The following is a 19,072-nucleotide window of genomic DNA, read 5'->3' as shown; positions in this document are numbered from 1 at the left end:
TTGTTAGGGCTTCTTGTCTGCCAAGAGAAATTGGGCTGGTTTAAAACCTGGTTCTGCTTCACCACCGCATTTAAACGTTTTAATTTTAATTACACATAAAGGCGGACACTCACCGCTAACCAACTGATAAGAAAGTCACAGAGCGCCCAACAAATATGCATACTGAAGCAGCTGATCAGAGTCTGTGAGCAACTTTTTCAGTAACAACGATTGTTATCAGAAAACTTGTCAAAGGACGCCGATTAACTAGAAAGTGAAATATAACGGTTAATTTTAAGCAGCAAACCACCGCCGACAGTGGAGTGCAATAATTTTTAAGATCACCAGGTGCTCTAAGCCGATTGCTTATTTTGTTTGGACCATATGGCGAAAATAATGTCGGCTACGATGTGGTAAAAAAAAACAAAACGGAAATCAAATCAAAGCGGAACGGCAGTTGATCAGGTCGCTGACTTGGTGCTCCGCCAAGCGGGATCTCTGGCTAGCTGCAAAAAACGCGGAGATGTGTTTGCAAAGAACCATGATCATGACACTATAAGCATCGCATGATGATTGACCCAACCAACTAGTTTCTAACTATTATTCGCAATGACTAGGTATTTATTCTGTTACTCAATTACTGAGGTAATCAAAACTAGCCATACTATAAAACTGGCGATGTGTCGCAAAATTAGGAACAATATAAAAATACATTATTTTCGCCATATGTTCCAAACAAAATAAGCAATCGGCTTAGAGCACCTGGTGATCTTAAAAATTATTGCACTCCACTGTCGGCGGTGGTTTGCTGCTTAAAATTAACCGTTATATTTCACTTTCTAGTTAATCGACGTCATTTTACAAGTTTGCTGATAACAATCGCTGTTACTGAAAAAGTTGCTCACAGACTCTGATCAGCTGCTTCAGTATGCATATTTGTTGGGCGCTCTGTGACTTTCTTATCAGTTGGTTAGCGGTGAGTGTCCGCCTTTATGTGTAATTAAAATTAAAACGTTTAAATATTCAGGAGCTTTCCAAGTGCGGTTAAAGCCGGTAGCTATGTTGCGAACTTGTCGCGCAGGCAAACTTTTAAAGGCCTTGAGCCCCCGGTATTTTCGCGGTAACTTGACCCTAATCAAACCGTAACTTTCACTACACAAATAAGAGCAGCCCTTCCTAAACACTTTTTTCAACGCAGAAAAGCTTTCAGCACCTGATCTAACTGATGATTTGCTCTGATACGAATAGCGCTTATTGCCGCGAATGCAGTGGCGCTTAACGCAAAACCGTTGGTTGCGTTATTCGAGCGAAACAAGTTGGTCGAAATCCTCGCGGTGCTTTTAGTGAAATTCGGCTTGTTCATGGTTTTAGGCACGAAGTAAACTTTTGTCTGATCCAGGCAGCGCAGACAGGATCACTGCGTAATTTGCACGTGCATTGCGTCGTGAACTGCACTTTTTTGTTTAATATTGTTTGCTGCCAAGTCATACGCCGGGTTGGAGTAATCGAAATCATCCTCTCCAATCGCTGCAGCAGCTTAATAAGTCAGTTTTTTTCCTGGACTTCTCCTTTTTAACTACCTTTTTTCGAAAAAGTTCGAAGGCACTGCCTTATACTGTTAGTCAAATGTGATTAGAGGAAACTCCCAAGGTTGCGTTATTTCCAGCAAGAGCGCAGATACTCATTACCATCAGCCTGAGCTCACCTATCTTATAAATTATTCATAACTAAGGGAGGATAATTACTCGTTACCAGTGGTCTTAGTAATGTTTGCTAATTATTGATCATGCGTAATCAATAATTAACACCTACTGGTTCGGGCTCAAGTGGATGCCAGTGAGGAACTACTTTGAAATATGAAGGAAGTCAGCAGTCACCGGAACCAAGGATCATAGGGGAATGTTTCTTTTTTTTTAATTTGTGGTGTTCTGAATTAGAAATTAGTAGTGTAATTATTTAAGGCTAAAAGATAGCTTATTAGAAAGTAGAAGAAAAAAGAACACGCCGCCGGTCGCGATGTTCGGAGGCAATGGGTTCGGGTCCTACCGGTGGCATGTGGTTGCTTTTTCTGCTGCTTTCTAATTAAATGTATTATTAAAATATTTGACCTATTATTCTGCCATTGATGAACACCATAAATTATATTAAAAAAATATTCCAAATGTTCCTTGGTTTCGGTGACTGTTCGCTTCCGTCTTGTACGAAATTACGAGCCCCTCTTTTCAGTTCTTTTGTATGCTCAACAACCTTGAGAGTGTTCACCAGCGCCACCCTCGTCCATAGCGGCGGACGTAGTACGTCCTGTATTACCGCGAGTGCCACGTAGGAACATGGTCGAACGGTGAGGGTGGAAACTGTGCGAAACCTCTTATGCGGCCTACGGCATCAAGACTGCCAGATTCGAGGCCTTTGTTAAACTATTCAGCAGACAAGGGAAGGGAAATTAGATGGTCGTTATGACAGGAAGATGAAAGAAGCCAACCGTCACCGAAATCAAGGAGCATAGAGGATTGTTTCTTTTTTAAATTTCTTTCGTTCTGAATTGAAAATTACTAGTGTAATTATTAAGGCTGAAAGACAGTTTGCTAGATTGCAGAAGAAAAAAACAACCACATGCCGCCGGTGAGACCGGGACCCACGACCTCCGATTGAAGTTTTAGTGTGGTCCGCTCACAGTGAAGTGATAATGATGTGATGTAATATCAAAGTGAAGTGCACCTTGAATCCGTCGTAAGTCCACGATCCGAACTTCATGAGGCACGTCTGCTCGTCGAAGGGGAAGAACTCGACGTCGATCTCGCAAGAACTCTTGTAGATGGCGGGTGGCTTCCACTGGATGCGTCCCGTGTAGTTGAGCTGCGCCTTCGTCGACAGCGTCACCTCGAAGTTGCCGTCCGCACTGCAAGAACGCATCTAGTCTACGATGCGTCTACGACGATGCTATTTGCGTGAAATAGCAAATGTCGCCGAGCAAGGACAGGAGTGCGTAAGCAGAGAGCGACCACTTTCCTACAGCATATAACGAAGTCGCTTTATTACAATGTACTACGCATTCCTTTACCGAAATCTTTGTAGCTTCAGCACATAGGCTGTTTATATGAAGAGATTCTGGCTTGATTGAAATGTTATTGATGTTCGTTACCCCACCGAAAACAAACTGTTCGGTTTCTATTCAACTGTTGTGATTCAGAGCGTGTGTAAAAACAGGCCTTGACCATCTAATGCCAATTTAGCCTAGTCATATAACTAGAAAAAGCCATGTGCCATTCATGAGACGAACAGTAAGAATCTGGCTGCAGTGACACATAATAAATAAGGATTCATGCTTACGCGAACTGTAATAAAAGCACATGACGCCATAATCCAATAATCCATGAGAGTAAGTGGCAGTAGTGGATGAAACGCCATAGGTTTCTTAGTGTTGTTTCAAGTAATGAGCGATATCCTTTTCGCTTATGTTATGTCCACTGATAAATGAGAGCCACCATTATCTAGCAGGACCACTAGCATTATCTAGAAGGGATGACAGTTACTCAAGCAAGGAGATACCATGCAGTAAACGGAAATATGTTAAACATCTTAAAATTCCGATTCTGCACAAAACGAGGGACATTAAAGACTGAAAAAGCAACAGCGCTACAGCGAGACGTACACAAGAAAGACTGACGCAGGACATGCGCACGTCCTATGTCAGTCTTTTTGGTGTGTGTCTCCTTTTAGCGCTATTGTTTTTTCAGTCTCAAATGTGCGCCATCTAGCCCAAACTGAAGCTCGTTAAATCAACAATAAAAACGCTTCAAGCAGAGTAAACAGCAATCGATAAAGTCCATTGGGTCAGATATTAAGCATTTGATGAAAGCAAAGCTTCTGGAAGAAGGAAGCATGCCGTGACGATTCTCTTAAAAAGTTGCACTCAGTAGTTCCTCAGGGCTGTCGCTATCTACCAGAAGCAACGCAAGATCACAACGGCGTACTTGTTGTAGAGGACAATATCGGGCCTCCAGATGTGGTCGGAGGGTACGTGCAACATGTCCACGCCGCCGTAGTCACGTGGGTCCCAGCTTAGCTTGTAGTCGTCCCAGTACTGCGTGTGTAAACGACAAGTTGAGAGAGGCACAATGTCTGCACAAGAAACACAAACTTAGAAATAGTTGAGGGAACTTCAGGCCAGGACGACGTAAAGAGATGTAACAGAACACTTCTGAGGTGAAAATGTAAGCGTAGCTGCTTTTCTTTCAATGAAACTGCTGGGCGAAACACCGCAACAGAACTTTCAGACATATCTCAGCTGATTGAACGAAGATGGCGGAGATTTCATCCTCGAGGCTAAAGGACAGCTCCGTAAGTGGCAACTGGAATTATGAAGCTATAGTAAATAAAAGAATCGCATACGAAACGCGTTTTCACTGTGCCGCCACTCGAAGCGCGTAGTCGGCGATCTTGTTCGGGTGAATTGAGATTTGTAGGGAACCTGCTTGCGGAATTTTGAGATGAAACAAGTAATTCTTTCCGCTATTGGCTTCTCGCGAGGTTCTTTTGCCAAACCTCAGTTCCGCTGGAGCTTACTCTTCACAGCAGGAATTAGCCCTACACAGCGCGTGGCCTCGGCAGCCACGAACCAACACGTCTTCACCGAATTACGCGTGCATTCAAGCTCGCCTACGCATGTGCGGAAGATCAGTGTGTCCGAGGACCTGACGCCATGGGATTTGCGTCTGCGGCCGCGTCTCACTAAGCACATCATCTCTGAGTGCTGCACTAGGGCCTCGCCCTGATTTCGAACAGCGGAACGTTCTCTGCCCCAAGAACGGCACTGCCTCGTTTAACGTGTGGTGGTGTTTGTGGAGTTCATTAAGGTCGAAGATACCTAGGGCACCTTCAGAGCAGCTTGAAGCTTCTGTGTGTGCTTTGTGTTCGTATTTTCGCTCCACCTCATATTAAGGCGAAAGCCTTTAATGGCTCATACAGTCGTCCGTTAACAAAGCGTGTCACAAGCGTTTAACTCGGGAACTAAAAAAGATAGAAGAAAACTAATGGTTGCGTCAGATAGAGAAGGAAAAATCAACCTAGAAGCCAAGTTTCATGACTAGATTAATTATTTAATTAATTTTAGGCAAAACTGTCGAAATTGCGTCGAAATAGCGTGGACGTCGATATAGCCACGGGAATGGTGTGACGTCACATCCGCCGGAAATCGTCACGGAATAGTAAAAATTGTCCCAGAATGGTCGGAAAAACGTCGGATTTCTGTCAAATTAGATAGAAAAATGTGTAATTAAGCGTAATTAACACTTAAGATCCCCGAAAGATGTATAATTTGGGTATCGATATAGCCACGGGAACGATGTGACGTCACATCCACCGGAAGTCGTCCCGGCATAGTGCCCTCGGCTTTCGCCTCTCAACACTTTAGTTGCCTAAGTGTCCTCGCAATTTTTTATTATGTTAGAGAGAGCAGAATGGCAGGCTTTAGGTTATGCTAACCGCTTGCAGTTACCAAAGGGCACTACTTGTTTTTTCTTCGTTCACTTCATTTAATTCCGTACACTTAATCTAACTATGGCGCTAAAGCAGCTAAAACACACTTCAAAAAGTGAAATTTATGAAGGTTGTCGTAGCAGTCAACTTTCGGTCTTCGCCCTATAGCTCTGATTACGCAGCTGCCAAAAATAAGTGCAGCACTTCATAGCGCACAATAACAACACACAAAAAAAATCTGGACAGCACACCTGAATTAGCCTAGCTGAAATGACCTTTTGAGGAACGTGACTGTACTTGTGTGGGTCTTTAATTGATGTATTAGCTTGAGTAGAAGAAAAAAAAGCGCGATTATTATGTCTGCAAAGAGCATTCATCATGAGCTGCATATTTTTCTTTTGTTAAAGGCGAATCAAATAACTACTCATAATATTCAGTCAGATCAAACTAAGGGCAAATTTTTATGCAAGTCGCAGAGAGAGACAGAGAAGACATGCAGTCGTCTGTTGACTGATTCATATTTCTATGCCTGCGCGGCAACTATTCATACGCACAAGTGCACCGTAGTCACACAGAATTGAGTGGAAGAACGGATATGTTTGATACGGTTGGCTCTTCGAAAAATGAAACGCTGCTACAAGTTTCGGTGACAGGTTACTCGGAGTGCCCTGAAAATAAATAATGCCCTTTCTGTAACAAAGTGGCATCATTCAAATAAAGTTCTACTTCAGGTGTAGTGTTTGATCATCTCAACAGTTTTCATCGGTGGTGAGGGAAAAAAAGTCTCTGCACACTCACCTGTTCGACCCAGAGGTTCGTAGTCATGATTTGGTTCTTCAGGTTCTGAAATGCCCAGAGAAAGAGAGAGATAGAGAGTAGGGCTATAAAACATAATGCTAAATCGTTTCCGCATCGCTGGCAGTAGACTCACACTCAAGCATCAGTCAATTATTTGTGCGTGCATGTGTGTGAGTATAACGTGCGTGCGCACGCATGAACACATTTTTGAACCACCTATACGTACAGTCTTTGTCAAAAGTAACCAGGCTCCATGGTTTGCTTTTCATTTGGATGACAGAGCCCTCACGGCTTCCCTAAAGATCAAAAAGTTATTTGAAGGTGAGAACAGGGGTTCTCCTTACCATAGAGAGATTTAGAGCTTTAGGGCTGACATAATAACTTTAATATACTACCATGAAGAAAAACGTGCAGCCTGGTTACTTTTGACAAAGACTGTACGTGTACTTACGTTCGTGCGCATAGACAATATATGTGCGTACGTAAGTATACGTGCGCACAGACTATATATGTACGTACGTACGGACGTATAGGTAGTTCCAATACGAAAGCTTAAGTGTGAACCGAAGAAAGAATTCTGCCTTTAGTTTTGCATTGAGGTAGAAAATGCAATTTGGGTGTTACTCGTGAGAGGCAAACTATTCTGAAAGAAGAGGAAAGTGTGCTTCTCAATCATGCATGTAGAGCAACCATTGGTTGAATGCTAATCGCGTGTTGCCTTTCATACTGCCGCTGTCTGTACGAGCGTATGTATGCATATACGTATGTCTGCATGCGAGGTATGTTAAATACATTAGTTTGCTATGACTTCTTTGCTTGAGGTTAAGTTTGGTTTAAGACAAGGTTAAGAGACGAAATCAACAGCAAGGAGACAGATTAGTTTATAACTGAGGTCATAGTTTCGCAGTACAAAAGTACGGGCCCGATTGTATGGACTGATTTCCGGAAAAAGAAAAAAACAAACAGCGCCAGTATAGCGCGATACATTTGAAAAAACCAGAACGAGGACCAGCGGTAGTCTTATGTTCCTATTTGTCTTATATTTGCACTTTGCAGCTGCATCTGCCGCCACCTGGTTTGCAAGGTCGGAGGCAAGGAGCGTAAAGCTTTTCTTACTTGTGACTCGTGACATCTAATTTAACGTGAAGTTCGCGAGACATGCACGGGATTACCGTAGGACGCGAAGGCGGATAAAGTGTTTTTGTGCAGTTTCCGTCGCAGACAGCTTCGCGATTGGGATTTGCAAGGCACGCCAAGTTTCTGCTGTTGCCGTGACAGAATGCCTGCCAGTCGCAAGACATTGAAGCCGAGCTGGAATCATCGTTTATTTTTTTTTTTTTTCATTTTACAGTCAGGAAACTTCACGCGGGAAAGTTTCGCTTTCCTGATATTTGTTGCGCATGGAAATATCAGAACTGGTACCTTCTCCACGTAGAGTTCCCACAGAGGACGTTAGTTTTAAGCAAACATGAGTTTTGCTTGTAAACAAGCAGGTTATTTCGAAGAAGCTGTAGGTTCCAAAGGCAGAGTGTGACTATAGGAGTGCAGGTATGCTTCGAGGCCAGGACAGTAGGCATAAGCAGTAAAATAATGCCTTGGTGCATGTATCATGGCGGAATTCAGGCGCACCTTTTGAAGAGAAGTGACATGCGACCTTTACAAGTGTATTAATTTCATCTTTTCCCGCGGCTACAGAAATATAAAATCAGTCGCCAAATGATATGTGGAGAACACTGATATCCAAAAACTGCTAATCGGTTTCTTTAGGACTGCACTTATAAGAACCACAGGTTAGTGAAATCCTACTTGTGAGAAAAATGCATGAATCTCATTTTGTACTTCTTTCCCTTTCTGTATGACCAAAGCCGATGGGTTAAAAGTATTGCTGAATGAATAAACACTGAGGTTATTTAATAGTGGTTCTTTAACACAATGCTCAAGTCTGCTGGAATGGTGTTTAACCGTTTTTGTGTAACCACAGAGTGGTTTTGTGCCTTATTAAGGTATGTACATAAACGAGGGTTTTCGTGTAATTAAGTCAGTAAACAGAGACAGGACAGTCGTGAATGCAATTTGGGGTACTGAATATGATTTAGGTGAAAAACAAACTATATCGACATTGCTCTGTAGTGAACCAAAGAAAAGCAAAACGTCCAAAAATAAAAAAAATTGTCTTTCTGTAATACTAAAGATAGGACAAGGCTTTAGGAGAATAAGGAGAACAAGGCTTTCTCCGTCACTCTTGTTAAGTAGCGGAGAAAATGGATATTGGAGAAAGCGTCTTCAGCAACATCTTTCATTCAAAGAATGCACAAGATATATATTTTGAGCATTTCTCTGTAATCACAATGGAAAGAAGGCAGAATTAGTTTTTGGCTTTTTATGGCGGAATTTGTTATTTGCCAACTAATTTGAAAGTATACCTGTATTTTAGCCCATGAATTCTTTACTTTAATATGGACGCCTTTGTTTTTTTTTTAGATTTGAGCAGTTTGCCATCAAGCATTTTTTATACCTACTGGAAGGATATTTTTTCTTCGCTTTAAATAATTAATTTGCTCTTGTAGATACGACGACATTTGTGAACCCCAATCCTTACGGGTCGACTCTAGTAACTAAGAATAAGTAAATATAAAACCAAGCGTGATTCGTTAACAGAAAGCTATCTGGCTGCTTTTATTTTTAAAGGCTCGACGTTCCTTAGTACTACAGACGTATTCTAGGTGATTAGTCTCTTTGAAGGCTATAAGTATAACCATAGTCCTTCAATGCTTTTATGGCCATGAAACTTGAATGGTACGGCAAAACAGCGCTGACGGACGGGACGGAAGAAGATGAGACAAACACATGCGCTGATGTGTTTGTCTCATCTTCTTCCGTCCCGTCCGTCAGCGCTGTTTTGCCGTACCATTCAACATGAACCAACCAGCCCGACTCAGCCCTCTCCATGGAACTTCTCCGTAACGCTATGGGAGAGCTTCATATAAAACATTGAAGGACTATGGTATAACAAATAAGATCGGAATGATAGTTACAAAATGGTGCCAATGAGTGTTCCTACTACAGACATTATTATACCATGCTCAGCCTATACACATTTGTACTGACCGAAGAAATGGGTTCAGAGATAATGAAGAGAGATTAATAACCGCACTCTGCGAGAGCAAAGCTAAACAGAGTTTGGAAAGTAGTTACGTTCGGTCTATTACTATCGTGGCTTATCCATTCGAAAGCATTTTCTTCATTGCTCTTTTTGATTTTTGATTTGAATTTTTGATTGCTCGTATTACATCACTCTTTTTAATAATGGTGAAGGCAAAATAATCATCATATACTCTGTGGTAAGCTGAGCACCAATAAAGTTCGAAGCCATATATTAACCCTTTATTATCCAGTGTCTCGAATTCGGGACATACCGTTTGCACACCGCGTACTGGTTACTACATGGAGTTAGGATACAAAAGTAGATGTCAATGAGTTGTCAGGAGTTGTCACCGTCACCCCGCAGTCCCTAAAAAAACACCCGCATTGCGGTGCGGCAGTCGGCAGAAAAAGGCCGCGATCGAGAACTGCTCTGAATTCTGATCTATATCATAAGACAATAACATACTGGGGCTCCGGCATCGTGTATGTGTCTTCTCTTGTTCGCGCTAAACAGAGTGAGATTGAGGGGAGGGGGTTGCGATCGTTTATGTAAAGGGAGGCGTGGTATGCGTGCGTGTTTTTCAGGGAGCTGTCCCGCTTTCCACTTGCCGTATGTGTCATCGATTGCATTCAAAGGTCCTAACACAGCAGGTCGTACCAGTAGTCGCTGACAATCACAGCGGCGGAATTTCAACGAAGACATGCCTCGCTTTTGTTTAGGTGTTTTTCCGGGGTTATCGGCGTACTGTGCCCTTTCGAGACCTTGCGATTTGTTGCAGTATTTTGTTAACGTTTCGTGCTTTTCTTATTGAACTCGCTTCGTGATTTTGACGCGGCGTCCTGTAAACGATTCCACGATAGCTTGCACCTTTAACCATGATCTTTAACAAGGCCGAACTTGTGCTTTAGCTTGTTTGGAGGAAAAAATGCCGGATGTGGACGCTGTATCATTAGAGAGTTTTAGTATTGCGGGCTTTGCGTAATTGCGTGCATAGCGGAATAGCGGGTCCAGAGTGCGCATGCGCAGAACGCGAACGGGGAAATAGCGTTAGCGTACGAACGCAATTTTCAGAAGTTAGCGTTACGGCAGTTGCGAATTTTGCGCCCTTAGCATGAAAACATGGCGGCGTACTTTCAAGCGAGAGCCGCCCGCTTCAGCCGATTCAGCAGCTCTTGCGATTCCGGTCGGCGTATTTACCGGCAACTACTGGTGTTTTTGCTTTTCGGTATGACTTACCTTGCTTCTACGATAAAGTTTAAGCTGCAATTCAGCCCAGTTTTTGAGATACGCTCTTGATTCTGGAGCGTGCAAGCCTAATGGAACCTCAAGCTGCACTGCTACCGTCTGCAACGGCCCGAAACGCAGCAGAAACCTAGCAAAAACGTCTGGAACGAGACAAAAATAGATTTGGAGGTTTTTCGTGGTTTTTTATGGACTTAAATTATGTAAAGAGAGTTTATATTCAATTTACAAAAGTTTTTTGAACATTAGACGCCATGTGATGGCAAATATTCTCGCTCCAACGGCTTGTATTTAACATTGCCTTTACTAGATGGCGCCACTGTTTTACGTTTTTATTTCATTTTATTTCAATTTCTGGGTCATTTTGCAGACGAAAATGAACGCTGCACTAATAATTTGTTTAAAAAACTCGAAAATATTATACTTCGGCAAGTTAGCGGCAGTGTCGACCATTTTAGAAGGACCGTTCCACTGATCTCCACTAGGCATAGAGTTTCTTACTATTACCTAGAGGGAAAGCTGGCAGCCCGTCTATGGGAGTTTGCATGGCGACCCCTCGAGACCACTTCAGCCACCATGGGCGCTCAAAGCATCATGGGGCGGGGAGCTACTTGTTGCGGAACTGCAACTTTTGGCCAAAAATAATAGAAAAATAAAGCTGTTTGATAACTACAAACGCCCTAACATTCAATATCTTGTCTAACGATTGCAACAAACGAGCAGAAAAGCATTTAAGTGCAAAGTTTGTCCAAAATAAGAGACGATTCGCTCTCCTATTGGCCAAGTATTGAACATTATAAAACCTAATATTTTGTGCTCAACAGGCGCACTTTTGAAAGGAAATATGTTTAAAAAAAATTTAGTTGCTTAAATACTTCAAAAGGTTTTTTAATGGCATTTTAGAAAAGTGAAACCGTTTATTGGCGTTGTGTGTCGTTGCGGTTTCACTACTATGGTTTTTGCACACTGCGTTCGCGCGAAAGTCGTTTGCGCACACACAAACAGCGTTTTCGGAATGAAACGTCTTAGTAGTGTCACTATGTATTCCCGAAAAACTACGATTGTCCCGCAACAAGTAGCTCACCGCCCCATGATGCTTTGGACGTCCATGGTGGCTGAAGTGCAGCGCCGCCAGCTTTCCCTCTAGGTAATAGTAAGAAACTCTATGCCACTAGGGGAGCTGGATGCCGCATCGGGCGCCCGAAAGTGAAGCCACCGGAAGTAAGTGGCCTTGTCCCGGAAGTGAGCCTTTGGCAGTGCATGAAATCGGAGCTGAGCACGGTTTTTCAGTTCCAGTTTTGTTTTCCCACTTAGCATTTCGTCTTTTCGCCGTTCTCGTCTTTTTCCATGACAATGCCCACCTTTTGCGCCGCCAACTGAGCGAGGAGACCAGCGAAGTCTTCGGGAAGGACGTTTCAAAAATAAGGGCCCATTGCATTTCAATGGGGCGACACTAGCAGACGACAGGACGTCGCTACACACAGCAAGTATGGAGCCTCGTATACTCGGCTCGGTGTCGTCTCGTTTGCCTAGCTTCGCCAACTCTGCTCTTTACTGCGATGCTTGTTCCCACGCTCAAGCCCAAGTTATGCTATCAATGGGGGATAAATATAAGAAAGAATAGGTTGAAACATTCCGCAGGCAGCTTACTTTGCAGCGACCATTTTACCGAATTATATTTAGACCGAACCGGAGCGAGGGCTAGGCTACTATCTTGTGAGGTGTCGACGGTGTTCGGTTGGTTCATATTAGCGCCTCCAAAAGGTATGGTACTGCTTTTTCGGCGGAGCGTGTCATGTACTGTTTCGTGTTGTTGCAAGTTAAGCCTGAATGGTCTTTAATTCGTGGTGCTTGGTGCAGTTGACTTCTAACAGCGCTTCTCACGCGCACTGCACCATTCGCCTTTCTTGTCAGTCGTTCCTCTCGCGCTGTGCCTTTTCTTTACTGCACGAAAATTCGGTTTTAAGGTCATCGTCATTCCACTACTTCTCCTTTACGCTCGGAATACAAGAACCAGGCAAGAACATAGTGTTTAATGCACGTACCCCTTTGCCGAGGCAGGGTGAGACCTGCATGCCTGTTTTCTTCACTTTCGCAGAAATTACAGGGTTCTGCACACAATGCTCACATTTCTCGCGTTCAGCTTGCTTGTTCCTTTCATATAACAGCAGACATCACACGAAAACAACGCAAAAAACTGAGAACGAAAGGGCGAAAGACGCGACTTTTTCCATTGAAATACACAGAAGACACCCGACTTCCGGGACAAGCTGTCCAACTTCCGGTGGCTTCACTCGCGCTCGTCTCGGAAAGCGGGAATGCGGCATCCAGCCACCTAGTGGAGATCAGTGGACCGTTCACATGCACGTCAAGCAGATGGCGTTTAACGTTTTCAAAACGCTATACTAAAACTGTCTGTAGGGATAAGTTGCTTGCGGCACTCTAACGTAATTTCCCTTAGGTCCGCTATCACGCTAACGCTATACTAAAACTCTCTATTGAAAGCTCAGGATAACGACTCGCCCACTCCAGGCGCATGGGCAATGAGGGTCAGTTTGGACTTTTTTCTTTCCTCTGAATTCGCAGGAGGGTGAGTGAGCATGTCTTTATTTGGCCCACTTGATATGCATGACACTCATTGTCAGCTAAACCCTTCGTCCTTCTGTCTAGTAGCAGTTTGTGCTCTTCCGGGTTGACACCGAGGCGAAAAGAGCGAGAAAACAGTGTGAAAGCAAAGGACTTTTCGAGACCAATGAGATGCGACGACCGGAAAATTTGACGTATATGCTCGAGTGCACTGGCTTGCAGAGTGATTGCCCTTTGTCAGGCCAGTCGCTATGCCTTTTTTTTTTCGTCTATAGGGGTGCAATGCTGCGATTAACTCATTCTTCTACGGCGAGCTGGATGGTATGTGCGAAAAGGTGTTAAGGTGCAGGCTCTTGAAGTAGTCATACCTTGGTTGGTAAGCACGCAAAAAGTAGTCGTCAGCCTGCCGCAGAAATAACTTCGGTCGTGGCTGGGACTTTGCCAGAACTTGACCATCTAGTGCAGTGAAGGCGATATTCGGGCAATGCACAGAAAGCAAATTCCTCAATGCCGTATACCGAGTAGTTATTTGAAGAACACGCCATTAAAAACAAATACGCGTTCCCTGGTCTGAACAAAGATCGTCGACCTCGAAAGGCGTGCAGGAAGGTAGCGTGGGTATTTACTGAAGCCTTGCTGCAACATGCATTGTACTGAGTAATAATTTTGGGATCACAATGCCATTCTGCGGCGCCGATGTTCATGTCCTTTAGCTTTTCGACAAAATATATGGAATCGTTTGCAGAAGGTTATGTCTGTCAGGTAACGGTCGAAAAACATTTTCGTACACTGCGAAAACTTTGCGCGAGGATCGAAAGTAATCTGCAGTCGCGCGAAAATGTGTCTCGGCCTAAACATTTTGGGTAATGCACACACGGCTGAGGCCGAGCCGCTGAAACAATAGCAGTAGTTGTTGTGTTGCGAGAAGTACGCGTATAAAGGAAATAAAAAGTGCCCGGGCACGGTAACTGCTCCACTGGACGGCGGGCGCCCGAATAGACAACTATAGCATACCGTGTACCGTGTTACCGTTATCGTCACCGGAGTACCCGGAAGATTCTTAGAGACGGCCGCCATTCTCAGCACGTCCAAATACTCGCTGCCGATACAGTCGAAGTCGCGCTCCTGGCCAAGCTGGAAAGTCGAAAACCCTTCTTAGCCTTCTACTACCAAAGAACGCCTTCTTACATCGCTTTCTACTTCTGAGGAACGGCAAGTTGATGTTTTGCAGCTGCCTTTGCACTATTTGCGAAAGCAGTAAATAGAACCTGTGTGTACAGGCGTGTTGTCGTCCCTTCTTTGTTCCCTCCAGCACGGACCACACCGCGGTTAGCGAAAGAAGACGTCGCCTCCACCGAGTGGTAGCAGGGCGAAAGATTGCGCACTATCTCCACTAGGGGAATACGGCGAGGCAACATCAGTCAGTTTTGGCTAAAACGTTCAGTCTTACGCAAATGGACCATACCTCAGGATGTGTCTTGCCTCCCGTGCATTACCCAGCGTTTTGCTCTTTATTCAAGAAACAGCTCTACGAATTCTGTGACCTTTTCAAACAACCCTGCTTTCAATTTGGCAGTAATATGAGCGCCACGGAAGTGTTCTCCACAACAACAGTCCCTGCATCAAAATGAAGGTCCGAATTTTTACTTCCTTTCCCCCTTAAATCTTGTCGCAGCATTTACGGAGCGGCAGATTAGAAGAGTGACCGGGCCGCCTTTTATATCATTTGTTTCCCTCGCTGTAACAGCTCTTAAAAAGTCACTTGGGGCAGAGCGGAAATATTGCGCACTTCTCCATTCGTACATCAGTGTTCCGCTCGGACTGTTTCTATTTAATCCGCGTGCTTTTACTATGCCATAGTTTAACATGTTTGTCTCTTTATTCGACTTCTCCACCCGGGACACACAAAGATAGCTCATTGCCAGAGATGCCCTGGCGACACAGGTCATGTTTCACTCCGGGCTGGCACTATTTGCCAGAGTTTGGTCCACGGGGAACGCTGGACGGATGGCGTGAGCAAAGTTTGGCTCGGTGTCGGGAGTAAGCTCACACTGGTATGAGATCCCGTCTCTCTATATATAATACTACGCGGGCGCGGGATGCCGCGGCTCTCTCTCTAGTGGCCGAGAGAATTTCCGGAAGGCCGCGGGTCGCGCTTAATGTTTAATGGATGCCCCTCCGCCGCTGCCTGACTTCGTTTTTGTGCGTCCGTGATGGCTGACTGGAGTTTGTTTCACTCGCAGGGTGTGTCAGGTTTCCTCGTAGTCACTCGCACCAGGATCTCAACGAGGCTGTCTCTATCGTCCCGCGATCGTGTCAAAAACTACTGCCTTCGTGGAGAAAACTTTTGAGCAGTTGGCGTCGAAGATATTTATTTATTTTTTATTTATGAATACTGCGATCTTGTACACAAGATCATAGCAGGTGGGAAACAATGTATTAAGATACAAAAATACAGACACATACGAACAAAACAGAATTGCACATAGAATTGCACATAGAGCAAAACAGAAGCGCACTTGGAAAAAAATCAGGAAGAAAATACCGCGGCAAGGTCATAAACAACAATTATTTCAAGTGCTCTTCAAACAAATGCAATGATCTCTGCCTGACAACATCATCCGTAAGGTTATTCCAATCAGTGATGGTCCTTGGCAAAAAAGAATATTTAAAACAATTAACTCGAGCATTTAATGGCGTTATGGAAAGAGAATGGCGATTTCTAGTTTGGTACCCCGAGGAATAAGCAAGGATATTAGAGGTGTCAATTTTGAAATTATTATTAATTAATTAAAAGAAAAATTTTAAGCGACATATGCGATTTATGTTAGGAATAGAGAGTAAGCCGCTTTTTTTGAGGAGATCACAGACTGATGCTCGCCCGTAAGTGTTATAAATAAACCTTACTGCTAAGATATGAAATTGTGACTTCTTTGGTTTATGGTTTATGGGGGTTTAACGTCCCAAAGCGACTCAGGCAATGAGGGACGCCGTATTGAAGGGCTCCGGAAATTTCGACCACCTGGGGTTGCACTGGCATCGCAAAGTACACGAGACTCAAAAATTTCGCCTCCATCGAAATTCGACCGCCGCGGCCGGGATCGAACCCGCGCCTTTCGGGTTAGCAGCCGAGTGCCATAACCACTGCGCCACCGCGGCGGCTAGGAATTGCGATTTTTAACAAACTCAGATGCCCACAGTCGTCAGTGACGTTTCAGTGGTTTCAGTGTCGTTTTCCGGTGTTCTGCGTGGAGTTTTCAGTAGAAATCCCTCTCTTAAATGCCACTTTTGGTATGTGTTTCAATTAATAAGAGGATTGTCGTGGCTTAAACTTCCGCAGAATAATTGTTTAGTGGCCTTCTCAGTAAATGACATTGAAGTATCACCTGCGCCTAAAAATCACAGGACATGCAGTGCGGCAGTGGCAGGTCTTTAATTGCACACCGTGCTCGGTGAAACGACTCCTTTAATTTCGTCGCACGGTGTTGTGGGTGCTGCTAGAATCCCTCCTCGATATCCTTAATATAGCGAAGCTTGAAGGGTGGCAGCGGCTACTACAGCATCGTAGGGTTACTGCAGTAACTACAGTCATACATGGACGTCTTCGGCTGCGAACTTTTGCAATAGCGACAAGTGTAACGGCAAGATAACCACCAGGAATATATTAAAACTAGTGACTGCTTCAGAAACTAAAAGTTTCGCCGCTTGTTGGTCAGTACTACCGTGTGGCATAACCACTTCGTCATGCAAGCAAGTTTCAGTGATGGCAGCACCTCTGCGGTGCAATGTTGTCGCTCAGTACGAAGAAAAAGAGTGAGAAATGCCCTGCAGGAAAAGTACTTCAACAGGACGAATAAGAACTTCGCATTAAAACGGCCGTATAGCTAGAGAACGGAGTTTTTCCTTTGATATTTGTTTTATCCATAAAAAACTTTACGAAGTCGAAAAGAAGCAAGGATATGAATAAAAGTTCCAGACAAGACGTATGGCTCGAGCATGCCGTAAAGTGTATTCATACCATCAAGGCGCCGATTATACTCTCAAAAAGCAATTGAGCCGTGGCCCCATTCTCACTTCCTCACCGCCCCGTCTTTGAGCGGGGCACGGATAGCCATAAAAATAAACGAAGGGACGGACAAGGAGGGGGGGGGGGGGACACCCTTGACGTACGCAGATGCCGGTGAAAGCGGCTGCAGCCACCCATAAATAAAGAGCTTTCACAAAAGAGGACAAAAAAATAAAACAAACGAAAGCAAGCACGGAAGTGGGGAGTATATACTACTGCATATCCTGCCGTCTTTCCAGACTTCCGATGAAAGAAGGGTAAGGGGATGATGGTGGCCGGGCGGGGGTATTGCATAGCCCTCATTATTTTCTTCTTAATCTTCGGGCCACCGTTTTCGCGGTCGGCGTCGGGAGAGATGGAGCGTGGGACCTTAATTGCGCCATCTATTATAAGGCCATCGTCGGAAGCGCGGCCTCCCTGACTGACGACGACGAACGACGGTTCGTTGGGAGGTTCTGCCGCTCGCTCGCGACGCCCAGGGACCGAGACGGAAGCTTGCTTCCGTCCTTTCGTCTTCCACTCGGTCGAGTGCGATCACACGCCGCATTAAGCACGCAAAGCCTCGGCACGCAGCGTTCCTCCACATCTGTGGCGAAGAGGAACACCACGGTGGTCCCGCATAGTGCGCCTCAGTGGCAGGCTTGCATACAGAATAGAGGCTTCACCGAAAATCACGTAGCGTATGTCGCCCGTTCGAGCGGAAGACGTAGATTTCGGGCCTCGTTGTACGGGGCGCGTTTCTTGTGCAGTCTGCCATACACCGGCGACAAGGAGTGTCCCCTGCTAGTAGTTGTTTTCTCTCTGCTTTTGTGGCTGTTGCACCGCTGACAATGGAGGGGATGAAGATGTGGTAGGGAATGGATGAGAGGGTGCATCATATAGTGAGGGGAAACTCCTCGTTAGCGTACGGAAACGGAAGCAACGACGAGAGAGTGAAATCGTCATCATCATTATCCGTGCTCAGTCCACTGTAGAACAAAAGCCTCTCCCAAAAGTGAACAGGACTGAAATACAGCAGCGGAGAGGGCATAGCACAGAGCACAGTGAACAATGTCCCCCTCCCCCGGCAACCACCTGTACCCCGCCCGACTACCTCCATACGGGAAGCTGCTCTGTCCAGCTCCAGCCTGTGCCATCAGCAACAGCTGATTATGCTGGCCCGCGGGTTAACAGAAGCTATCGGAGTCCAGGACTGAGGATTCTGCCCACAAGGACCGGTCCCCCAGAAACCCTCCCTTTTAACGAAATCTGTTTTTCGCCATCATCACCCAAGGAAGAGGAAGAGAGGCTCCCGCTCCGAGGCGGCCATCAAAGGGCAGTGCGTTCCACTCCACCGAAAAGCGGCGAGGAGAAATACAGATACCCTTAAAGGTGCACTGAAGAGGAACCTAAACCCGTCTTTTTGCCGCGGGAACTCGATCTACACGTTCCCAGCATACTTAGAAACTTCGATTTATTGCCCTGTGCGGCCGATTTTCCTAATTAAATCGGATTAACGTCCGGCTCCCACCTTTTCTTTTTTTTAATTCCCCGCATACGGTGGGAGGAGTCGACCAACGCATGGAGTGCCTTTCAGGCAGTCGCGTGGCGACTTTGCTTTCGCTTTTATTTTGTTTCTTTTAGGTTTCTGTGAATAAATAGGTCTAGTCTGAGACTACATGTCTGCAAATTAGGCCCACGGAAATAAAAATACGCGTGGACTCTTTTCTTTCGCCGATCACTACGTATCACTCCGACGATGGCAGAGCGGCACGCCGCAACGGGCCTGGGTGAAAGGT

At 44.9% G+C, this 19,072-nt stretch overlaps 1 protein-coding gene across 1 annotated transcript in view; it reads right to left on the bottom strand.

The window, feature by feature from the left end:
• Nucleotides 1–19,072, bottom strand: part of LOC149339648 (acetylcholine receptor subunit alpha-like) — a 134,813-nt gene that overhangs the window by 10,226 nt on the left and 105,515 nt on the right. The window contains exons 3-5 of the mRNA XM_089548350.1: nt 6,256–6,300; nt 3,954–4,063; nt 2,698–2,878 (exon numbers count right to left, since the gene is read on the bottom strand). Of these exons, the coding sequence (XP_089404476.1) occupies nt 2,698–2,878; nt 3,954–4,063; nt 6,256–6,300 (336 nt within the window). The remainder of the gene's footprint in view (nt 1–2,697; nt 2,879–3,953; nt 4,064–6,255; nt 6,301–19,072) is intronic.

This window comes from Amblyomma mixtum, chromosome 6 (assembly GCF_055824585.1).
Source record: "Amblyomma mixtum isolate Tamu chromosome 6, ASM5582458v1, whole genome shotgun sequence".
In the NCBI taxonomy this organism is placed as follows: domain Eukaryota; kingdom Metazoa; phylum Arthropoda; class Arachnida; order Ixodida; family Ixodidae; genus Amblyomma; species Amblyomma mixtum.
Note: the sequence above shows the minus strand (reverse complement) of the source record. Positions and strands in the feature narration are given on the sequence as shown.